Source organism: Erithacus rubecula (assembly GCF_903797595.1).
Source record: "Erithacus rubecula genome assembly, chromosome: 11".
In the NCBI taxonomy this organism is placed as follows: Eukaryota; Metazoa; Chordata; class Aves; order Passeriformes; family Muscicapidae; genus Erithacus; species Erithacus rubecula.
In genome coordinates this window covers 20,744,399-20,764,989 of record NC_136663.1, presented here as the reverse complement: position 1 = coordinate 20,764,989, position 20,591 = coordinate 20,744,399, and the positions used below count along the sequence as shown (strand labels likewise).

At 44.3% G+C, this 20,591-nt stretch overlaps 1 protein-coding gene across 3 annotated transcripts in view; it reads left to right on the top strand.

Moving 5' to 3' along the window:
• The first annotated feature begins 9,694 nt into the window (after window positions 1-9,694).
• FARP2 (FERM, ARH/RhoGEF and pleckstrin domain protein 2) overlaps window positions 9,695-20,591 on the top strand; it is a 70,317-nt gene continuing 59,420 nt past the window's right edge. For 2 of the 3 annotated variants that reach the window (XM_079315533.1, XM_079315535.1), the window contains exons 1-2: window positions 9,695-9,822; window positions 14,382-14,605. In XM_079315533.1, coding sequence (XP_079171659.1) covers window positions 14,402-14,605 — 204 coding nt within the window. In that variant the 5' untranslated portion in view covers window positions 9,695-9,822; window positions 14,382-14,401. The remainder of the gene's footprint in view (window positions 9,823-14,381; window positions 14,606-20,591) is intronic. The other variant, XM_079315534.1, reaches the window with a different exon arrangement.

The window sequence follows — 20,591 nt, the reverse complement described above, 5'->3', positions numbered from 1 at the left end:
TTTTGTGTTTATTATGATTCTTTATTATACTCAATATTAATTTGTGGGGATATGTTTGGAATATTGTCCTGTTCCAGCCAGGACAGGGTGAATTTTTGCAGCTGCCAGAAAGGGCAGGGTTGGAGTGGCAGTGAGTGGGGTTAGACTCCATGGTAAACTTTTTGCCATGTTAAGCCCTCTCTCTTTTGTATCCTTTTTGATATTTAATATGGTTGCTATTACTGTTCCTTTTCTTGTCTCGTTGCATAACATTTTGTGCTTCCAGTTCTCCTGTCCATCCTGAAGCAGAAAAGAGGGAGAGAGGAAGAGGGGAGTGAGTGATTGCAGCCAGTTTGGAGTTTCAGTGGGAACATTAAACTGAGGCAGACCATTGCTAAACCAGGACAGCCTTAATTCAGCCTCAGTTTGGAGGACAGAGGGATGAGATAACAACAGATGTGCCCAGAGCAGGTAGGAAACAGCTTTGATCCAAGCATTTTCTGTATTGGGTCACAATTTTGCTTGGTCTGTCCATGTGGTGCCTAACTACACATATTGCCATAGATGCTCCTCCTGGGGAGTTTTTTTCAGAGCTGAGAGGCCAGTCAGGATTGCTTTGTTGCTGTATTGTGGGATGCCAGTTTATGGCATGGTAACATCAAGGGCAATGAGGGTGGGTCACTTGATGAGTATTCAGTGTTGCTATCCAGGGGGAACAGGGAAAGATGATTTTCCCCAGCTTTTCACCCCTTTTTCCTCCCTCAAGCCTGTTACAACAGCTTTTGAGAGTTTTGAATTCCCTTTGGATATTAAAGAAAGCATGTTCTTATTGGTAAGTCTGGTGGGTCTACTCAGTGGGCTCCACACCATGCTGAGAGTCAGGACAGAGATTTCTAGGGAGGTCATTTAGAGATCTGCCTCAAGGGTGGATAGACATGCATAGCATTGGAGAAAATGGTCCAGGTTTTGTGGAAATTCTATGTTACAGTGGTTTGGAAGGTCACCCCTAAAGAAGTACAGGACCCTGTTAAAGTGACATAATATCTGCAAGGAGAATGCTGTGGCAATTGCAGGGAGGAGGAGCTTTTTGCACTGTGCTGAACCCTGACTTTTATTTACTGGACACTGCTCCTCACTAGAAAACAACCTCTGGTGAGGAGGAGGAAAGCAGAGCAGGTGCCATGGCTGCCTTCAGACTAATCCCTTTCTTTTCTGGTTCAATTTGAGATCCTGCAAGCTCCCAGCTTTTTTCTTGTATTTCATCCATTCTTTCAGGGTAGCATTTTTGTAGGTTCCACTTGTCCTCATTAGAGTGATGGTGGCTTGTATGTCCACATTCCCTTTTCTGAGGACAGCAGTTCAAGTTCACTCATCATGGCTCTTCAGCAAAGAATGAGGAAAAAAGATCATTCAGAACCTATAATGTGCCCTTTTCAGGTGGTTTGGAATATTAGCATGGCTGGGCTGGAGATCAAATTGGCTCTGCTTGCTCCCAGGCTTCCCATTTGTGTGACACCTGGGGATGAGTTAGTCACACCTCTCTCTTCATACACACTCTCATGACCTCAGAGTAAGCCACTGAGGAGAAAACTCTCCTGTGATGTGAGTGCAAGGGAATGTTTGGCATTTCATTACCAAATGCTACCAATCCCAGCTGTATTCAGAAGGCATTTAGTAGGAAATCCTCCCAAGACTGAAAGAAATTAAGTTTGGATTCATGGATTGACTTCAATATCAGTTGAGTCCTTTGCTGTTTCTATCTCAGACATGCAGACAGCATGAGTGCAGAGAAGTGACTTGTTATGAGGCAGCCCTCCTGCTCCACAAATATTGCCAAATATTGTCTGGATCTTTCTGAATATTTGGACATGGCTAAGCACACCTGTGTGTCTGGCTTCTCTGTGGTATTCTTGTTATTTTATCTGGCTTCTGGGCCTTGGAGAAGCTTTTTCTATCAGGATTTTGCTAGCTTGTTACACAGATTTAGTGGTTACAAAAAGAAAAAGAAAGTGAACAAAATGTCTATAAATGTTTACTGACACCTGAGTAAGAAAAATGAAGAATGTAACTTTTTATTCCCTTCTCTGGACACTTTGTAATAGATCCTGAAATGCTACATTCTTTAGGGAAGTGTCTGAACTAGAGGGCAAATGAGCTGGTAATTTCTTGGAATGTGCAATAGTACAATCCATGAAGACTTTGGGAAGAGTTAAAACTATTGCTTGGAAGGACATTGTAGTGGAATTCAGTGCAAAGGACTCCATGGAATTATGTGCTCTTCCCTATCTGCTGTTTTCTCTCAAGGCTGTGTATGAAATAGAGCACAAAGAGCTTAACACAGAGCTCCTGCTGTCAGAGAAAGCCGGAAAGAAATGCTTAAAGGATTCCCGCAGTGCAAGAAAGCTGTGATTAAAACATTTCATAACTCAGCTTGCCATAGAGATTTTCCCACAGCCCATGATTCCCAAGGGCAATTTCTCAGGAGAGATAACAGTTTGATTAGCAGCTTGTTGTCTTGGAGCCCTGTTCCTGCCATGTCTGCCACCTCTTCCTGGGGATGCTGAATGAGGCTCTGGGCTGCTGTTCCTTTGGACAGCCCCAAAGGCATGTGGCTGGTAATGCAGGCCAGTTTACCAGTGAAGTGATCTCTTCATAATCCAAAAAATGGGAGGTGCTGTCACCTGCTTCTGTGTCCTTTTATATGAAGACTTGAAGGATGTTGAACCAGGCTGTTGTCGCAGTGACCAGGTGAGTGCATGTGCAGTGAAGTTACATTTGATGTCATTATGGCTCAAGCCCAGAAACTGGGAATGGAGGGAGTATGAGGAGGAAGAACTTCATCTAAGGAGTGCTGTGATGGCCAGACACTGGCAGTGCAGCCCAGACCTGATGGGATCACCTGGGCCTGGCTCATAGCCACAGCAGGGTGTGCCCAAGTTTCAGGTGCCTTGTGGAGTTTCTGCAGCATTTAGCAAGGCAAGATCTGATGTAGCTGTGTGTTTGCAAGTTTAGTTTCGGTGCTTGAAATGCAGAAGGCAAATGAATTTCACTCCTACCCACAGGAATGAGAGCCTGTCAGTCCAGCAAGGCAGAGGAGGTGTCCAGCTACCTGAGAGAGAGAACAGCACATTTTTGGGAACATACCCTGGTGAGAGCAGACACAGCCCCACAGCCATCCTGCCTGGCTTTATGGAGCAGTCCCATGGAGCAAGAATGAGAGTGTAGTGCTGTAAGAAACACTGAACTCCAAGACAGGAAAATAAAGAGGAGCTCTACTCTCTCTCCCAAGCCCGGGGCTTACCCTGCTCCCTTTGAAACCTGCTGTAAACAGTTCTGTAGAACTGATGGAGCTGGTTGTTTTTGCTCCATCCCAGCCCTCCCTGGCTCTCAGCTTTGCACATCTTGTCTGTGGTGATGTAAATGGTGTCAGGTTTAAGGCTGAGCTCCAAAAGTGATCCACATTGCCAGAGAGAAATTTCTGTTCAGCTCTGTAAGTTGCATCCAGGAAGACATGGCAAAAAGTCAGGGAGATCTGAGTTATAAGATGTGCCTTCCTTTAGCAACTTCACCATGTTGAGGCATCATGCCTAGAGTGCCTCACTCTGGCTGTCCCCCTTTTTTATATTGACAAACAATTTGAAGCTGGTGGGGCAATGAGGAATTGCCTCACTTTTAAAAGCAGAAACCAAAAATTCATGGGGAAAAACCTATGAAGGAAGCATAGGAGCTCACAAGTGTTGTGAAGGTAAGTCAGTGTATTCTATAAAATAGGGAAATATACACACCCTGAGAGCTAATGCAAAACACTCATTAAAACAGATCCTGTACTACTTCAATAGCATATTTATTAAAAAAAAAAAGGAAAAAAAGAGAAGACATTGTCAGTAAAAGGCTTTGTTCAGAACATGCTCACTCCTGTGCCTTGCAATTTCCAATTCCCATGTTGTTTTAAAATTTTTAATTTATTTTTACTTCTAAAAAACTTCTCCATAAAGTAGAGCCAAAACCTAAGTTGAGCTGCTCCTGTAGTAGTCCTTGCTCTGACTTCAGTATTTCTCCCCTGCAGAGAACACACAATTTGGCTCTTCAGGAATATTTCAGTCTCTTTGAAAGTCTGCACTCAGAGCAAGGAAACTGGTTTGACTCTTCCTTTCCTGGCCAGCAATTAGGCCCAGGCTGCTTTGAAACATGGAAGCACAGCGTGGCAGGGATGGATGTCCATGTGTCTGGCAGCTGGGCTCAGCTCAGGGGCTGTGTCTTGGCAGCAGTGGAACTGAGTGCTCTGTTTCCTGGCACAAACAGCTGGAACAGCCCTTTTGGTTGAGGGCAGAGTGGGGAATCCACCAGTTTGTTTTGCCAGCAATCTGGGTTTGGCTGCCTCCTTTCTGGAAGAACTTAATGCAGCAGAATTGGTGGTCACTGACAGCCCAAACTGTGGTTTATCTGGCTGTAAAATAATTACCAAGCTTATCTGTGTCTAATGTTTGGAGATTCTAAATTTATCATTTTATTCTGAGTGTCCTGCCCATTAGTTAGAACTAGGCCTTTTTTTCCTTTATATTTAACTGGGCATTTGTGCATTTGTTGACTAAAGTTGATTGGTATGTGAAGATGAGATGACCTTTCTTGTCAGAATTTAGATTGTGGGAGAGCAGTGTTTTCTGTCTGGGGCTGTCTTGTTCCCCACCCCACAAACATACAGACATTTTTCAGGCACATGTTTGAGGCATTTTACAAGACTTGGCTGAATTGAACCCTTGTGCAGCTTCTCTGGGGTAACAAAACCTGAGTTGATTTGATGGGCAGGGAAATGAGATGAACCTCAATGGGATTTAAAAAATAATAATAAATCAAGGCAGGATGAGTTTTCTAGCACTCTTATTTTTATTGGGGGATGGTTTTTAGGCCTTGCTGCTTAAGACGTGCTTGGTTGTCCTCACTGTGCAGACATTATTAAGTGTAAAGAGAAGAATAAATCAATATAATTCCAGAAAAGACTATTTGGTAGCAGCTTAACATCCGGGCTGTTACAGTCACAGAACTAGCATCTATCAAAAAACTTTGGATTCAATTTAAAGCAAATTTAGAGGAATTCTGGGCATATTAGCACTTTTGTGCAATAGGATTGATGTACCACGTGGGGGCAATAAGGGATTGCCTGTGTCTCAGCTTTTACCTGTGGATAAGAACACAGTTGTCAGATTTTGCCTGGACTTTTGTTCCAGTGTTGTGGCCCAGCAGCTCTATTTTGTTGCAGTTTGTAGCTTGTCTATGCTCTTGATTCTTGAGCTGTGTCTTCAGAAGTGCTGCTGGCTACAGTCTGAACCTTCTGGGCAGGGAGGACATGCTTGGACAGGTTCACTAGTCAGACTGAGAGAAGCTGCTGAGTGAGTGCATCTGTGTGTGTGCAGGTATGAACATATGCTGTGCTTAATTTACTTGTTCTAATTGCCACCTTCACCATGAGAGCCAAGTTAAAATAGAGATGTAATTATGAAAGTCAAAGTAGGTGATTGCAAAAAGGGATTGCAGCCTCTTGGGTTTCTTTCTGTTAGCAAAAGTTTTTCCTGTACATAAACACCCAGCCTGTTCTAAAGAATTGGTTAATAATGAGAGTTTAATTTCAGGTCACAGTCTAAGGCTGCTGGACTTTGTGCTTTATAAAGGCCAATGTAATTAGAAATTGCAGTGTGTGTAGAAGGGCTCTTGAAAAATACTCCAAAGTGGAACAATCTGGGAAGCTCAAAGACTTCTTTTTGGGAGAAGTGCTAGAGTGTGACTGTGGGGGGCAGAATTATTTAAGATTGGGAGTGTAAAATCCCAACCACAGAGTCTACAAGTATCTGTAGCATGGAAATCAATTGGTTTAGCAAGATCCTGCTGCTGCTGAGTGCCTTTGCCATTCCATCTGTGGCAGTAGAACAAGGTGCATTCTGACCATTTTTGGAGCATCTTCATTCACTGCTGTTGAAGAACAGTATTTCTCCTGTTTTCAGGTCAATTTTAACAATAAGTGAGCCTGCAGTAAGAGATAATTCTGGTAAGTGGCATGTACAGGTATGGCTGTATTGTTCAATCTTTGTGCTCATTGTGCAGATCATATCTCTGCTTATCCAAAATTCCTGTTCACCTTGAGCCTTTTCTTGTTTGCTAGTGACAGCTGGTGGATTGGTCAGATTTTATGATTTCACTCTTTTCAGTTTTTCTACCATCTGGAGTACTGGTGGACTGTTAGTACAGAGCATCACTTGACTAAAATTGCTGAAAGTGGCTTGACTTTGCTATTTAAGAAAAACAAACTTATGCTCTTTGTGACTGTTGGGTAGAGAATTTTTTAATCAGTGATGAGGCAGGTTGAGGAATGACTTGTTGATCCATGCAGACCAGTCCCTAGTGAGATGTCTAAGGAGATGTGTGAGGCAATCCAGAGGATGGGTCAGTAAGAAAAGATAACTATTCTCTGTCTGGTTCTGCTGCACAGGCCATTACAGGCTGTGAAGTACTTGGCTGAACTCTTCAGGGCTGAAACATCTCCAGACACCAGAAACATGGCCAGGGTGGTGACTAATTGTCATGACATTTCATCTAACATGTGAACACAGTCATTGAAAAGTGAGTGGACCATGCTGTGCAGGTGGTGTGGTGTCACCAGGTCCTCAAGAGTGATGGAACAGAGAGTGATCATCTTGTGGAGAAAGCTCTCAGCCCTTCCAGTTAGTCCTAAGTGACACTGTGCTTAGGCTTAGGTTAATGATGCCTACAGCCAATGGTTGAATATCTGCAGGTAGAGTAATAGATGGGAGAATTGTAATACAAGGCTCTGGCTTGAACTAAAATAGGACAATGGCAGTGAACTGTGGCGGTCAAAGATCTGTGAACTGCCCCAAAAGAGATTCTGGTACTTTCAGTGACCCACCTGCAATGAAACCCACACCACCCCATCTTCCTCCCTCCATCCTTGGCATGCCCATGTGTGTTGTCATTGTGGAGTCCCAGTACAACACACTAGAGAAGTGAACTGGTGGCATGTGGCCCAGTTAGTTTGGTGTACATGGGATAAAATGCTGGTTTAAATGGTTGTAAGTATTTTTGCTCTCAGCTATGCCAACTTGCTGCTGTAGACAGAAGGGAAGACACAATGTAAGCATTTAGAACTGCTTCCCTTGTTATGAGATGGAGACCTCTGAGAGACAGAGCTTTGTAGTGTGTATTTGGAAAATATGTGCTGACAAAATCATCAATAGATGTAATTTTTCAGTCTGCAGAGTTTCTCTTTGTCATGGTGAAGGATCAGAATAAAAAGTTTCCCAGCTGTTATCTTGGTTGGATAAGAAGTCTGCTTTGAAGGATTTCCTCAACCCTTATCCAGAGAGTGATTAAAGAAAAAAGATGATATTATAGTGCAGAGAAAGGCTAATTCTAATCATCCTGCTCAGACCAAGAGGAGAATGTGGTGCAGATTATCTGGTATATTACTTGAGTGAGAGAGTTACACCTTGTTATCAATTTTTATCTCAAAAGGAGAAAGTTGTACCTTGTCCTGATACTGCATCCTTCCATCCAGCAACAGCTGGCTTTCATGTGTAATGACATTCTTCATCTAGTTTTGGTCTCTGAACTTCCTCCTCCTCCTGTAAAGGCTTCAAACACTGGATGGCTGAAAAGTTTGATTTCATGGATGCTACAGAAACTCTTAGGTCTTTGTGGATAGCTGTGAGCAACATACATGCTGAGTCTGGTAGAGGTAACCATCCACTCCCTCTTTTAGTTTTCAAACTCACCAGAAGCCACATCTCAAGCATGTTTTTTGTTACAGTTGCAGAAGATTTATTAAATTATTGAGTATATAGAACAGAAGTTCAACCTGATATGGCCCTTCCTAATCATACCCTGTGGCTGCTCCATCCCTGCAATTCTCCAAAGCCAGGTTGGATGGGGCTTGAAGCAACCTGTGATAGTATAAGTTGTCCCTGCCCAGGGCAGAGGAGTTGAAACTGGATGGTCTTTAAGGTCCTTTCCATCCCAAACTATTCTGGAATTCTCTGATACAATGGAAAAGAAATTTTTTTGTTTGTGTGGGTAGATAGGTCAGAAAACAGAGGTGTTAGGGATGAGGACAATCAAACACACTGAACCTTTGTGCCTTTTCCTTACTGTATTGTTTTAGTCCAGTCAATTAACTGTGTTTTGAGTAAGCAATAAAATCAAGGCTCTGGAGTGAAGCTTAAAGAGCAGCAGCAGGGTGTTGATGTTCCTAAAGACTCTGCCACATCTGTAATTTTTCCTTCCTCTCCTGAGTGTGGTGGCATGTGGTTTTAAAGTGATCACATCAGATTTGTTCTCTTAGTGGCAGCTGCTTTTTTACACAAGAAAACTTTAGTGCTCTTTTTAGATGTTAAAGAAAGAGATTGAAGTGAAGATGGCTCTGAAGTGTCTGTGCTTTGAAGGATGTCAAAACATGTTAGCAGCTAAGTTGCAAGTAAAAAGCCATGCAAATAGGATACTGAAACAGCATGTCGGTAATGAAAGCACTTCACCTGGCTGAAATCACAATTGGTTCTACGAATGGAGTTGTGTAAAATGTGTTCACTTTTGCAACTTTCCTATTTATGGGGGTTTTTTTCCCCTGTATCCATGAAATTCTTCTCCATCCACATCACTTTTTAAGGAGAGCAAACCATGGGACGTATTTTTAAAACCTTGTGTCTTTTGTTCTTTTGAAGAGATGAGAATGCTGCTAGTCAGGAATTACTCATTAAATTTGCAAGTTGCCTTTTGGTGAGTGAGAGTAATGAAGCTGCTTCCATTTGAAAGGCCTGTTCTGCATAATTTATGTGTTTTCTATTACCAAAAGTCATATGCTACGCTAATATTTTGTTTTTCATGTTGCTGTGAAAAGGTCAAGTTCTCAGAAACAAGATGGCTCCTGCATTTCTCATGCTGTCGGCCAACAATCCATACCTAGAGAAACCCAAGGATTTCTCTCATTCCTGCTGCTTCTTGTCTTGAAGAGCAGACTGTAGTGAGCTATGGGTGACTCAGGGGCTGTCAAAGGTGGCCCTTCTCAGGAAGAGCTCTTTTCCTGGCTGTCCTGTTATCTGCCAGCCTTGGCCTCAGCTTTAGAGCTGATGAAATCCAGACGGTGCAAAGATCTGTTTGTCCTGTGCTGAATTTCCTACAGTGTTTTGTTCTTGTCTGTGTCAGTGAAGGATGGGCTTGCAGGCTGGGGAGTGAGGAGGAGGATGCTGCTTTGGCCAGCAGCACTGCCCAATGCCTCTGTGCAGCATCCACATTTTCTCCTGTTCCGTAGTGCTGAGTCTCTTTCTATCCCCGCTTAAAATTTATATGTGAAAAAATTAACTAAAATGTTCATTACTTGGCCTGGAGCTGGTTACTGGCATGGTGTCATCCTCAGGGCAGTTTTACCCTGAGCAAATGAGATCTGTGGGGTGTGCGTGACGGATGTCTGGGGTGTGCATTGGGGGGTTTCTCGTGCCTCTTTTTGGGGTGCAGACCTTGGGCAACAGCCTGCGAGCTGGCTACCCTTCAGCTTCGCATGGAAACATTCGTTTAAAGCCTTGGGAAACAGCGCTTGGGGTTCCAGTTCGGTACAAAACAACCCCCTAAGCTGGGCGGTGGGGCAGCGGGAGGGATCGGTCCGCTGGCTGTGCCGGAGCTCCGTGCGCGGAGCGGAGCCGAGGCCCCCGGGCCTGCCGCGGGCCCCGTTACCGCCCGAGGGTGGGGCCGGCCCCGCCCCGGCTCCGCTGCCCACTGCCGGGCGGGGCGGGCCCGGCTCGGCGCCGGTGTGAGCGCGGGCGGCGGCGGCGCGGGCCCGGCCTGGAGGTGAGCGCGGGGCGGCGGCTGCGGGGCCCGAACCGAACCGGGGCCGGAGCGCGGGGAGCGGAGGGGGCCGGGGCTGAGGGGCCGGAGCGGCGCCCAGGCCGGGCTCGGCCCGCCCCGCAGCGCGGCCGCGCTTCCGCCGCTGCCGGCCCGCGGCGCTCGTCTGGGAGCCGGGCCGGGGAGGGGAGCGGGGTCTGCGGCCCGCGCTCCGCCAGCGCCGGGGCTGGGCCTGCCGGGGCCCGGGCAGCGCCTTCCCCGGGGGCTGCCGCGGGTCTGGCCTGGGCGGCTTGGCCGCTGCTCTCCGGGGCTGGGAGTGTGTGAGCCCCGGCGCGCCCCGTCCCTGCACCCGCCTCCGTGCGAGCAGAGGAGCCCGGGCTGGGAGCGTCCCGAGGAGCCGGGCCGGGAGGGCGCAGCCTCTCCCCGGTGCTGGGTCAGAGCAGCGCTCCCGGAGCGCCGCTCACCTGGCGGAGCCGGCTGCGGACATTGCCCGCTGTCCCCGCCCAGCCCGCTCCTCCCGAGTCGGCCTGTGGCCGTGCGGCTCTGTGGGGAGAGCCACGGACCCTCCGAGGCCCTGGGCAGGGACGGGGTCGCAGGGAGACGCGTCGCTCCCTCTCACGGCGGGGCACTCGGAATCTTCATCCCTCTTACTGCGGTGGTGGATTCCTGCTGCATCACTTGGTGCCGGCTCAGTGTGGCGATTTAATGGCTTAGGGAGAAAGTTAAAAGAGAAGAGTTTTCTTTTTTGTACTCCCTCGCTGCTCTGTGTGTAGCGATCCCTTCCCACAGGAGGCAGGGATCAGCCTGCTCACACTCTGTGCCTGACTTCAGATCTGCCTTCTGCATGGAGAGGGATGGAGCACAGATCCTGCCACTCACAAAAGACACCGTGCTCAGAGGAGCTCCTTTGAAAGCTTTTGCTATCATCACAGTGTGCAGAGCCAGACTGAATGGGGCTTGAAGCAAGCTGGTGTAGTGGAGGGTGTCCCTACCCATGCAAGGGGTTGGAACATGATGGGCTTTAAGGCCTCTTCAAACCCAAACCATTCTGTTTCTATGATCTTGCATATCCTCAGGTATAAGCTGCCTTTCCAGATTTGCTGGTAGTTGAAATAGCTGTCTTGCTTCTGAAAAATAAGGTTATTCCATCCGAGTCGAAGATGAAACTCATCGTGACTTCAAAGCTATTTCAAAAGGTGCTTTGTATGAAAAGTAAAAAAAAAAAAAGGATTATATACATGTACCTAAACCTTGTAAATTTTATTTGCGCCTTCACTTAGGGCTGAAAGCAACAGTCATTGTGCTTCAGGCAGCAGATTTAGCTTTGGTGTCTGGTCTCAGTTTGTAGGAAATTATTAGGATAAACACTAGGTGCAAGCAAGTTCAGGGAGAGGCAATGCAAGGAAGATATTTTATTTTTTATCCCAGAACACCAGTGTTGCAGTGATATTGGATTTTAGTTTTGCATTGTTGAGATCTTGTTGTGGCTCACCCATGGCAGGAGGCTCTCGGTGCTGTGGGATGCTCTGCTCATAGGAATTCTGTGTTCTTGGAGCTTGCAACCTGTCTCTAGTTTATTTTCCTCTTCCTTTCATGTAGTCAGCCCCTTGAACTGATGTCCTGAACCACGACACCATGGTTTTTGTCCAAAAATGTCATATGTAGTCAGAGTACTTAAAACATGATATGTAACTCTGATGGTGAAACTGGAAACGGTGCTCAGCTTGGTTAGCTCTCCTCACACACTGGGTGAAGGCAGTGAAGCAAGCCAGGCTGGTTGGGGATTGTTAATAGTTGTGATGGCATTAGTAGGGTGCCTAGGGAGGGAACAGGATGTGGCATGGGAGAGATGCTCCCAGCTGACACAGCAGGCCACTGCTCTTCTGCTGCTTCTGCACATCAGAAGCAACAGTGTGTTCTGTCTAGTGCTTGTTTGGCCTTTAAAATCTGAGTATTGGCCAGTGTAAAATCAGAATATTGGCCGGCATAAATACTTTTAGGAACATGTCACAGTAGGATACGAGGTCAAGCCCCACCGAACTCCCTTTTCCTGTTGCCACCTGTGGGGAAGGACTTTGACATGTGCAATTTTTGTTTGATGTGACTTTGGTCTGTCCTGGCTGGTGACCAAAGCTAGAGAGTACCCAGGAGCTGCTGGTGAGCCTGGCCTTGGGTGGCCTGCCTGCCTTGCCTTGGGGAAGCAGCTGGCTCCAGCTGGAGGGGAGGCTGCTGAGCTCTCTGCTGCAGGGCTGTTCCTTGTGCTGCCTTGGCTGTTGCTGCTTGCATTTTTTTCCTTTTGAGTAACTGCAGTGTGTGTCTCTTCCAGGAGCTGTTTATTCAGAAGGGAATGAATGCTCCTGGAGCACTGATTTTTAAGAGCTGGTGGCTAATAAAGAACCTCGTGAGGAGTTGGAGTGATCCTGGGCAGCTCCAGCTGCTCATAGGCTCCTGAATGCCAAAAGCAAAAGTTTACTCAATAAGGGACATCAAGGGGATACAGATGTGAAGATCAAGCTCTAGTTTCTCTTCAGATTAGCAGTTAGAGGTGTAATCTGGGTATATCTTTCTGCTGAATTTTGTTGTTAGGGTAGTTTTAAAATTTATGACCTAAAGATTTTTCTCCTTGGCTGTGTGACTGCACAAACCAAGAAGTCCGGGCAAAGAATAAGCACAAAACACCCTAAGATAAAGATTTTTTTATTGTTTATCACCCAAAGCTGGGAGGTTGTGCACTGGACAGTGTGTGCCCACTTTTAAGGTTAAGCTCATGCTGGTTTTGGTTTTGGGTCCCTGGTGCATTTCTGGAGAGGGGCAGTGGAGCTGGGGAAGGGTCTGGAGAACATGTCAGGGGGAACCTCCTTGCTCTCAGTAACTCCCTGACAGGAGGGTGCAGCCAAGTGGGGGTCAGGCTCTGCCCCCAGGGAACAAGAGGCAGGACAAGAGGAAATGTCCTCAAGCTGTGTCAGAGAACATTTAGATTCAGTATCAGGGAAAATGTCTTCACTGGAAGGTTTGTCAGGCATTGTAACAGGCTTCCTAGGGCAGTGGTGGAATCCCCATCCCTGGAAGTATTCAAACATGTAGGCACTTGGGGCCATGGTTTAGTGGTGATGTTGGCAGTGCTGGGCTGGGGGTTAGATTTGGTGGTGTCAGAGATTTTTCCCAGTTGTTATGATTCTGAGATTGTCACACTTTCTTGTTGGCAGCTGAGAGGCTGGTGGTGTCTCTGGGTGGTCTCAGCTGTGCTGCTTGGGTAGGGCTTTGCAGGGGCTCAGAGGCCACACAAGTCTTGTGGTGGGTGCGATTAGGTGGGGAGGCTAGTCTGCCCTTCTGGGATAAGTTTATCTCTATAGGGATCTACAGTATAAAAATAAATAAAAATAAAATTGTAAGGACATGTAGGGCTGACTTCATTTAAATCCTGGGAGCAGGCTGCCTACCTACTCTGAGCACAGAGACAAAGCAGTGTTTTCATGAGCTGCCTCTCTTCTGACAAAACACATTTATTACAAAACAATAACCTGTCACTCCTTTGGATGTAAAGGCTGTCCCACTGCAGTACCCACATACTCTGGAGTGTTGAGACAGTGGGGTCTGGGTAATTCACACAAAAGGCCCAAAACCTCCCTGATTGTTCCTGCTGGGTGTACCTTGCTGCCAAATACTGGGTGCCAGCTGTGGGCATGGGGCAGAGGCTGTGCTGCATTCTGAGCACACAGGTCTCATCTTTGTGAGATCTGTGATTCCCCTGCAAGTATCACCACTACTCTGCTGCCATGAGAGAGCTGCATGGGACTTTTCCCCCATGTCAAATTAAACATTTGCTCTGCACAACTGCCACCAAGCCCTGACAGCAAGACTCATGCTGTGGGAGCCAGCCTACGCTCACTGGTGTCCTTCTCTGTAACTGAGATTTTTACCTGCTGATTTAATCTGGGTATTGCCCAAATTTGCTAGTTAGGTGAGGGACTGTTACTTTTTTGCCTGATGAAGGCTCTGAGCTGCCAGCAGTTAAGGTTTTGCATGAGTCATCATTTTGGGGATGCAGAAGGTTAATAGCTGTCATTATCTCGGTGTGCAGTCAGTGGGATGGTTGGGTACCAGTGAGAGATACCTGCCTTACCCTTCACTGTGACAGGGCTCATGCTGCAGGTGGTAGGGGGCTCATCAGTAGAAAAACTCATCAGAAACTAAAATGCTCATGTTGGGAGGGTAGAAGGCACAGGTTAGGCTATCCCATTTCTTAACCACGTTTCAGAATGGTTAGTTTTTCCTCCTACTATTTTTTCCCAGCTGTTGGATTTTAGTCGTTATAGAATGGTTTGGGCTGGAAGGGACCCTAAAGCTCATCTTGTTCCAACTCCCTCCATGGGCAGAGACACTTTCCACTAGACCAGGTTGCCAGTGTTTCAGTAACCTTATTACTGATTTTACTAGTGGCATAAAGAGCGTTAAATAAGGATTTTTTGGTAGTGCTTCAGTGGGCAGTATTTTCATACAGAATGTCAGTGGAAATTCTATCAGGCTGTAACCCAAACTCTCTATTTTCATCCATGTTTCTACAGACTCTGCCTGCTGTTGGAAGATGGGAGAGATAGAAGGAACATACAGAGTTTTGCAGACACCAGGCTCTCGTTTGGGTGCCCAGAAGACCTCAGGAGTGAGTACCTTGGAGCCAGGACAGAACCTCTTGACTGCCATGGCATCATCGCCTGCCAAAGCGCACGAGCGCGACCTCCCCATCAAAATAAAGATGTTGGACAACACAGTGGAAGTACTTGAAGTTGAGGTAAGAGATATTTAACTTGATTTTAAGTACACTGGTAATTTAAAATTCAGAAGGATGTGCCTCTGTAGAGAGCTGGGAAATTTTGAGGAAATATCTGAAAGAAGATTTCTGCTGGGATTTTACCTGCGTGCAATTAGTGATATCAGTTGCATGGATTGTTTTTTAGAATCTTTTGAGTATAACAGATGTTTTGTGTTTTTAACAGACTTTAAATAAAAGCACAGTGCAAAGAGAGTCTTTATTTGTTGTTTGCTTTGGGGGAACACCAAATGTCTGCTGCCAAAATGTTCTTGCTTCCTGAGCCACATGCAGCTTTGTCAATTTGGCAGCTGGGAGAGCAGAAGAGCTTTGCCTTAGTTACTGATTTATATTAATTATTTCAATGGTTTGTATCTTCTCCAAGTGAACTTGCTCCTTTTGAAAGTTTTTACTAAAGCACACTTTAGCAGGGATCCCTAAAAACAGCATCAGTTCAGTGTTTCTGAAAATGTTATTTAAAAGTGTGCTTGGGGAAATTTGCCTTAAGATGTAAAAGCCAGGTACAAATTAGGGAGATTCTTGTTTGAAACTATTTTTTTCATCTAATTCTTGTTGTATTTTCAGCATTAGTCTCAGAGTTTAATTCTAGTTTGCCTGAGTTGTTAGCAAACAACTTGTAGTGAAGATACTCAGCTATCAGATATTCTACATTAGTATCAAACTGTAATCAGTAATTTATAATTGATACTTGGAGCCTTAGTTGGTTGCTTAGACTCAAAAAGGGTCCTTCAAAAAGAGTGAAAAAATGTCTCTGGAACTCTGAAGAAATAGTGGATTTGGGGATGACTTCTACAGATTCTGTCCAGCTGTTCAAGTTCAGACATAAAATCTATGAAATCTGTTGGGTTTTTGGTGTTTTTTAAATTTTTTTTATTTTGTAAGTGTGAGGCTGTGGCTGTATCCTTCCACTTGAGTACACAGTGTCTGGTACTGCAAACCCACCCATCCCTCATGTACTGCATAGAACACAAAAGCCTCTTTTTTCTCTTTACATTATGTTAGAATATTTTTTTTAGAAAATGCGCTGACTTTGGGTCTTTTGAAGGATAATTTTATTTATTTTTCCAAGTTGATGAAGATGGTATTTTTGTGTCTTGATTCCAAAAAGAAGAAAAACCCCAAGCAACACCCTCAGCTCTTTAATTGTGAAAGTCAGTGCAAGGCTACGTTTATGGGGCTTTCAGCTGTTAAGTGTGTTTCCCATAATTAAGAGCTATCTTGTTTTGATTTTTTTTTTTTTTTTTTTTTTTTTGTTTTGTTTTGTTTTGTTTTTTCTTGGTTGGTTGGTTGGTTTTTTTTAACCTGGAGAGCTCTCTCTGTTTCTGGCACCCACAGAAACACCCCCAATTCAGGCACTGACATGCTGAGGCAATAATTAATATTGTGCTGCTTTTCTTTATGAGATCAGTTGGAACTGAAAAACTTAGAAACAGCTTGATGCAGTGAGCAATGAGGAAAAGGGGTCAGCCTTGGGTCAGCTTCAGAGCATAGAGCACAAAAAGGTCCAGAGTCAGCAGCTGTGGCATTACAGCCCAGCTAACACTGCCTCCATTGCTTTCAGTTTTGGCTAAATAAGGTAGCAAATGATAGAAAACAGGCATGAGGTATTAAACTGTGACCCTCTGCCTGATTTCTTTGGTGAGCTGTTGGGATAGCAGGAACTGCTGACTGATGTTTGTTATGGAAAATGGGAATTTTTCACTTGGGATTGAGGGCAGGAATTAGGAAAAGGCAGTGACATTGCTGAGTAGGTGGTGTGTGCTAGCACAGTCATTTTTCAAAAAGCAGTCAGAGAAACTGTTGCCCAAGCAGCTATCTTGGAGGAGTGGAGGATTCAGATTACTCTTGCCCACTTCTCTTTGCTTTTGTGATTTTTGTCACTAGATGTGAAAACAAGATGTGATGTGGGGTTTGTGTTTGATTCAGGTCTGCAGTACTTTGTCAGTGCAGTGGGACACAGGCCTTCCCCATGGGCTTTTGGCACTGCCTGCCTGGGGAGATGTAGGTGATGGCAAAAGGTGGTTTGGGTTTTTTTTTTCTCCTATTCAAATTATTTTCTCTTCTGTCTGTAAGAACTATGGCAAGTGACTTTTTACTGGGAAAAATGGTGTGTCAATGGAAGGACAGACTGAATGTAGGATCAACTCCTGGAGAGACCTTTCTCTATGCAGTGTGGTGGGAAACCTGATGCTGTAGCTCTGTTTATTGTCCTTCTGCCTAGAATGAGCCACACTAACATTTTTAACCATATGGGATAAACAGAGTAGCCACAGTAACAGCTTAATCCAAGCAGCTTTACCCTGTCATCCCTTCCTTTCTCCAATATGTGTTTAAAACATGCTTCTCTCCTGGAAGGAGTTGGTGGTTGCCCCTCCTTGGTAGCCCACTTGACTTTTTAACTTGCCAAAGAGCAAGAAAAGAGACTGAGGTGATGTAACAGATGGAGAGAGAACAAAATGGGAAAGAACAGACTTTTCTTGGTGTTATTGGTATACCTGGAACAGTTTGCTAAAGTTCCCCATAGCTATATTCTACCACCTTTTAAATCCATTGTCTCTATCCCTTTTCCCCATCTGTTTCATAAGGTTTGATTTCTAAGTAGGAATTTTATAAATTGCTAAGAGGAAATTATTCCTTAAAATATGTTGGGCAGAGCCTTTCTCCAGTAAATCTGGTTTCAATGCTAGGGGATGGAGAAATACTCAATGTTTTCTAGAGTTTAAAAAAACTGGAAATGGACTCTTTATGGTTTCTCCTTTCCCTTCCAAAACAGAAGGGAGAATGAAACATATCCATTCAAAGCTAGGCTGCAATATTAATTATTTTCATGAGTTGGTTTTTTTTCCCTTTTTATAGCCAGTTTATTTAGTCAGCTCAAATCTTGCATGTACCATTTCATTGGGTACCTGCCCTCTTCTCTCTAAACTGAGTCTGTCCAAAGGGTAGCTTTGCAGACTACAAGATGAATGATTGGCAAATTCAATTTAGTTCAGACTGTGGGCACACTAGGGTTTTACAGTAGAAGTTTTGCCAGCTTTCTAGATTTTCTGAAGAGATTAAATTTGCAGGTTTTTGATCAATACAAAAATGTGGCAGATTCTTAAGTAGAAGGGTCTGGGCTGGGTTGAATTCACCAAAATGGCATTTAATGGAATTGCTGCCATCATATGATGTTTAATATTTGGTCTGTGTGTTGTTGCTTCTGTAAGAAATATGTGTCATTTAGGAAATTCTTTTACATGAGTGCTCTATGAGGAAGTGGCCCAGCAAAAGTAGTTTATATTATTATACTTCAAGTTTACTGAATTGTTTGGGGAGAACTTGGTACTTCTTCAATGGCATGTACTTCCTCTTCTCCTTCTGCTTGGATGTCAAATGCAATTTGGGAGTCAAAAATATTTGTACAATTTATTGTAGGGTCTGCCTGCCTGCTCCACTCTAAAGGAAAATTTAAACTGGATTTTTTTTTTTCTTTTGTTGGGTTGTTTTGAGAACAGAAGTCAGTTCTTTTTAATTTTTCTTTTATGTAATGAAGTAATGATGTTCTGCATCCCTACCATGCTGACTGAGGTGTCTGTCCTAGTAAAGAGATGCTCCTCTCCACTGCCATTCTTGAGAACAGGCTAGTTTGATAAGATTACACTGTAATTACCCCCTTTATTTTCTTATTTTTTTAAAAGATTCTCTTGTCTACCTTGGTGCTCATTGATGTACTTTGCAAAACTACTACATTACTACAAAGCCAAAGTGGCTTATTCTGTACTAAGCTGAAAATGTGTGCTTGATGATTGCCCTGATAGTGATAATGCCTTTGCTGAGCACTTCCTTGGCTAATTTGCATTGATAAATTGCATCAATAAAGGTGCAAAGCTGCTCTCCATCCTTATGCTTAGAATGGAATAGAATAACTCTGGTTATTCTGGTTTCTGTGCAGTTTGCAGTTATCTGTGATTGAAAGATGTCATGAAAGTGGCTTCCCCTTGGGTACCTATTGTTTTCAACCATGAAATCAGGAGCTGGGCTGGGGCTGCAGGAGGTTTTTGGGATGGCAGAAGCAATCTGTCAGCAATATCTTTCCCATGGTTTGGAGAAAGTGTTTCCCACTTGTGCACACAGCAAAATGCTGCTCTCAGTAGAGAGAGTATATTTTGGTAGCATTAGTGCCCCCAAGAACTTTCATGGGAATGAAATGCAGAAATAATTAAACTTTTAACTGCTTTTACTGAGCACTTTTAAGTAAGAAATATGTGTATGTTAAAAACTGGGGTAATGGTGTGGGCACTGGAAAGCACTTGCTGTGTGCAGTGAGGAGCCCTGGGCACACTGCAGGTGGGACAGGCAGCCCAGTCCCAGCTCCTGCCTCTGCCTTGCTCCCCCTGTGCCTGCTTAGACCTTCCTTCCTTTTCCTCTCTGTGCTGTGAAAGTATTAACAGCTTAAATATGTGAGGAGTCAAGGGATAGTCTGCTGCTGAATCCTATTAAGTGCTGTGCTGGAGGAATCGAGGTGCTGTTGGTCTGCTCAGTGTTTTTCTTCCCTAGCCAGGAAGAAATAGTCAAAATTCCAGAAAGAATCATAGCCAGATGTTTGTCATTTCTTCAGTTTGAGTCTCCTAAATATGGCAAATAAGCTGCCTTAGGACTTATTTTTATCTGACCTCAGAAGAGAAAGTTAGTAATTCACTATTTTAAATTTGCAGTTATTATAGGGTTTCAAGAGAAGGTAACTAAAGCTTTGCATTTTGTGTACTGTTTGATTCCACTATATATTCTTTGGGTCTGTTATTTTGTGTTTGGAAGCTTGACTTTTTTGATGCTATGTAGGAATGTGGTATTGGGTGGGGAAAGGTGAAACCACAGCCATTTTATTGACAGACATTTAGAGTGTGTGTTTTGTTCATTTGAGTGTTTCTTGGTCATGGGGTTTTTTTAGGAAAAGTGTGAACTTAAATTATGTAAGCCAAAATTATTATTTTACAGTTTTCTTGACTTTAGATGTTGTATTATATATAAAGAAAATTGAGTTGTATTGCTGTAAAGAGAAAACAGTCTGAATATCCCTGTACAAAATATTGATTATATGTACACAGAAACCATTTAGGAAAATGGTGATCAAGTGTTATTGCAGTCCTTGAAATATTAATGTAGTGGATTAAATTACTAACAGTTTGCATGGCTAGGCAGGTGTTTGCTTTTGTTTTCATAGTCTAGTGATGTAGGGTAGTGAAAATAGGAAATCAATCTTATGCCATTCAACCAAAATGGCTGTAGGAAATGCTTTGTTCCACAAAAAAACCCAAAAATAAGAATTCCACTGGAAATATTTTAAAACTTTTTTGGGTGTTGGAACCCTGGTCACTGAGAATTTTAGACCCTGGCAAAAAGATTATAAGTCTTGACAGGTGACATTCAAGATTGGGCCCACAGATGGGTGATTCTATAAAATATATGGAGCCTGAAAGGGAAGAAAACCCAAAAGCAAACCAAGAATCAACCCACAGGCAGCTAAAGACAGCTACTGGAGTTCAGTGTGCTGAGGCAGATCAGAGAAATTGTAGGTTTGTGCCTGCTGGAAAAAGGCACTTGGAGTTGAGCAAGGATGGTGTGTCATGGTGCTCTCAGGGTTCACAGCAGCACAGACTTGGGGATGTGCATTCTGCTAGACAGGGCTGCAAAAGCACCCCTCTGTGTCAGCCCTTTCTCCTTGCAACCAAATTCATGTTTGGAAAGGGCAGTGCTGCCTACCTGGGTAAGAGAGACTGTATACACTGAATATTAAAAAAGGTGTTCTATGGTGACAATGCCTTGTGTGAGATTTACTGTTCAAGGTTGGAGTGTTGGATATGGGAGGGGAGTAGGGTCCTCTCTCTGACAAAGCAGTCATTCATTGATAAAAACAAGAATTAGAAGAGGAGAAAAAAAAAAAAACCAAACCCAAAGCTTTGTAAAG